Source organism: Sinocyclocheilus grahami, unplaced genomic scaffold, assembly GCF_001515645.1.
Source record: "Sinocyclocheilus grahami isolate Dianchi unplaced genomic scaffold, SAMN03320097.WGS_v1.1 scaffold774.1, whole genome shotgun sequence".
NCBI lineage: Eukaryota > Metazoa > Chordata > Actinopteri > Cypriniformes > Cyprinidae > Sinocyclocheilus > Sinocyclocheilus grahami.
Window position 1 is genome coordinate 385,371 of NW_015505953.1, and position 3,212 is coordinate 388,582.

Genomic DNA, 3,212 nt, shown 5'->3' on the forward strand with positions numbered 1-3,212 from the left:
ATAAAAATTATATATAAATTAACTTATTAAAGTTAGCTAGTTATAACAATTTTTTAATGAAATTTTTACTTTTTCTTCACTAAACTTTTCTATTGACCCCCTAGTACTCCCTTGCGGCCCCTGGGGGACGTTCATCTTTTTCACCTGGCCATGTATATGTTCAATAGTTGTTGTTGTTGTTGTTGTTGTTGTTGTTGTAGTTTTTTATTTACGTGTCTGTACAGAAACTGTTTTTAAAATAAATCTGCTATGCGAAATATTCCCTGGAGTAAAAAGTGTGATAGCTAGCCCCGCTGTGATTAAAAAGCAGCAGAACGGTGGGCGGAGCTCGAGTGAGTGTGAGCTAAAGCCAGCGCGCTCAAGACTCTTGTAGTCTACTTCTGCCACACTGAGCTCAGCGCGTGGATACAGAGGCAGCTCGATACAGCCTGTAGTGTGTCTTCTGAAATACGCTGGGATTATTTTAACGCTGTCCTGCAGGAGTGACATAAACAGAAAGACATAAGCAGGTCTCAGCAGACCCCATTTAAAGGAATTTAATTCATGTTTTCTGCGTGAGTTGCGCCCCGTTCAGCCGACAAAGTTGATTTCTTCTCCACGGTCCCACGAAGTCATCACATGATAATGTAAGTTATCACATAGGATGTTTTTATTATATTTTTTATGATGATTAATGGATTGCGCATGATGGCGTGTTTTGCATGGCAGTTGTTTATATCAGGACTTTCATGAAGAGGCACTAATAATAGATGACCACTCAGCCTTTTAAACTTTCTTCTTGGGAATTAGGCTACTTTATAGTAATTTACATTCATATTATTAATATGATTACATTATATAATCCTTAACACCCTTAAATATAAATGTACACAAGCTCAGCACAGATGATATGTCATGCATATTATGTCTTATTAATAAGATATTATAGCTATGTCATCATATTATGTCTTATTAATAAGAGTTATAATTTCACTGATATATCAGTAAAAAGTAAAAATGTGCAGTTGTTACCATAAGGAATTCCGACCCTTAAAATGAGTTCTATTCAACTTAGTGTATTCAGATTCATTTTAATTATCAAATCCTTTAATAAAATTATTGAATGTAGATGTTACCACATGAGACATTTTCTTTTATTTCTTTTCTTTTTTTCTTTGCTAGTATTCATCTGCAATCTTTTGTGTAAATATTTAATTTTAGACTCCCCTCTCAGCCTTATATGGACTGCTCTTAACTCTTCTTGCACTGTTTTAAATAAGTTGGGTGGCAACTTTAATTAACAACATCAACAAACATTAAATTAAACTTTAGAAGCTTAACATCATTAGTTAATGTCATGAAACTTTTGATATATTTCATATTACATTGAAATGTACTACTAATTACTTACCAAGAGTGAAAATGTGCAGTAAAATTATAAAATTAAGTGTCCAGAAAATACATTTGGTTACATAACCTGAATTTTAAAAGTACGGAAATTTGGGGCTGGTTTATTAAAATCGTTATAACAAATAATAATTTATAATAGTAATAATAATTATTAATAATAATAGTAATTAATAATAGGTTTTTATGTTCACCAAAGCTGCATGTATCTACTCAAAAATACAGTAAAACCAGTACTATTTTAATATATTTTAAATTGTAATTTATTCCTGTGATGGTTAAGCTTAATTTTCAGCAACCATTACTCCAATTTTTAGTGTCACCTGATGTTCATTCAGAAATCGTTCTAATGTGCTGATTTGCTCAAGACACGTTTGTTATTATTGTCAATGTTGAAAACAGTTGTGCTGTTTAAAGTGTTTTGTGGAAACTGTGATGCATTTTCAGGATTCTTTGATGAATAGAAAGTTGCATTTATTTGAAATCTAAATCTTTTGTAAAATTATAAAGGTTACTGTCACTTTTGATCAATTTAATGCATTCTTGCTGGATAAAAGTGTTCATTTCTTTAAAAGAAAGTAATTTATTAAAATCTTACTGACCCCAGACTTTTGACCAGTATAGTGTATATGAATGCTGTTGCAGATAACAGGAATTGTTACTCTTTCTGTAAAGATTGATGGGATAGTGTGTTTTATTGCTTTTTTCTCAGGTGACTGCACATAGAACCATGGTGAAAACTGTATGGAAATAGAAATCCTCTTTCCAGCAAGGCAAAAGGAATTATTTCTTTGTGGAATTACTCTTTTCCAAGCTCTCTTCAGGAATTGTGGCCAATATTTAAAGACATTTCTCCAGAATGGCATCCAGCCTCACATGTACAGGGATGATCTGGGCTCTGGTGTCCCTGTTGAGCGCAGCAGCTTCCTGCGTGGGCTTCTTCATGCCCTACTGGCTGCTGGGCTCACAGATGAATAAGCCAGTGTCCTTTGGTACTTTCCGGCGGTGCTCGTACCCCATTCGGGACGAAGAGAGGCAGGCTACGGTCATGCTGGAGCAGTGCGGACGCTATGCAAGCTTTCAGGGTATCCCGAGCGTGGAGTGGAGGATTTGTACAGTCGTGACGGGGGTTGGATGCGGCCTGTTGCTGCTGGTGGCACTTACGGCGCTCATAGGCTGCTGCATATCAGAACTCATCTCCAGAACCATTGGACGTGCAGCCGGGGGCATACAGTTTCTTGGAGGTGAGTAATAGACTGTCAACATGGCATGTTAAATTATATTTACATGCAGACAGGTTTAGGGGGAAACTCACAAAGACATATCCTGGTCACATTTGACTCCTACATATATTTATGTATTTGTTTTTATCATTAGTTAGTTAGTTAGTTAGTTTTTTTATTTTAGTTCTAGTTTGTTTGTTTAATCTTTCTCCATGATTATTCTCATTATGGTTAACTTTTTTTTTAACTGAAATTAATTTTTTTTCATTTTAATTTAGATTTTAGTTTGAAATATGACCATTTCATTTTCTTGAGTTCTTGATACATTTTGTAAAATTTACCCTTTAACAGCTTTCCAAGCATGCAAGTGTATTTGACAATTAAATATTTACATTAAGGCCATCATAGGTTTGTGACAGCTCAGCAATAATAGCCATCCTAAGTATTTACACTATTGTTCAAAAGTTTGGCATCAGTAAGATTTTAATGTTTTTGTAAGAAGTAATAATAATGTTTTTTATGTTTACCAAGGCTGCATTTGTTTGATCAAAATACAGTAAAACAGTAATATTGTGAAATATTATTACACTAAAATATATATAT

The 3,212-nt window shown here is 34.0% G+C and overlaps 1 protein-coding gene across 1 annotated transcript in view; it reads left to right on the forward strand.

Moving 5' to 3' along the window:
• Positions 1–360: 360 nt before the first annotated feature.
• LOC107561481 (lipoma HMGIC fusion partner homolog) overlaps positions 361–3,212 on the forward strand; it is an 8,323-nt gene continuing 5,471 nt past the window's right edge. The window contains exons 1-2 of the mRNA XM_016245937.1: positions 361–626; positions 2,099–2,630. Coding sequence (XP_016101423.1) covers positions 2,246–2,630 — 385 coding nt within the window. The 5' untranslated portion in view covers positions 361–626; positions 2,099–2,245. The remainder of the gene's footprint in view (positions 627–2,098; positions 2,631–3,212) is intronic.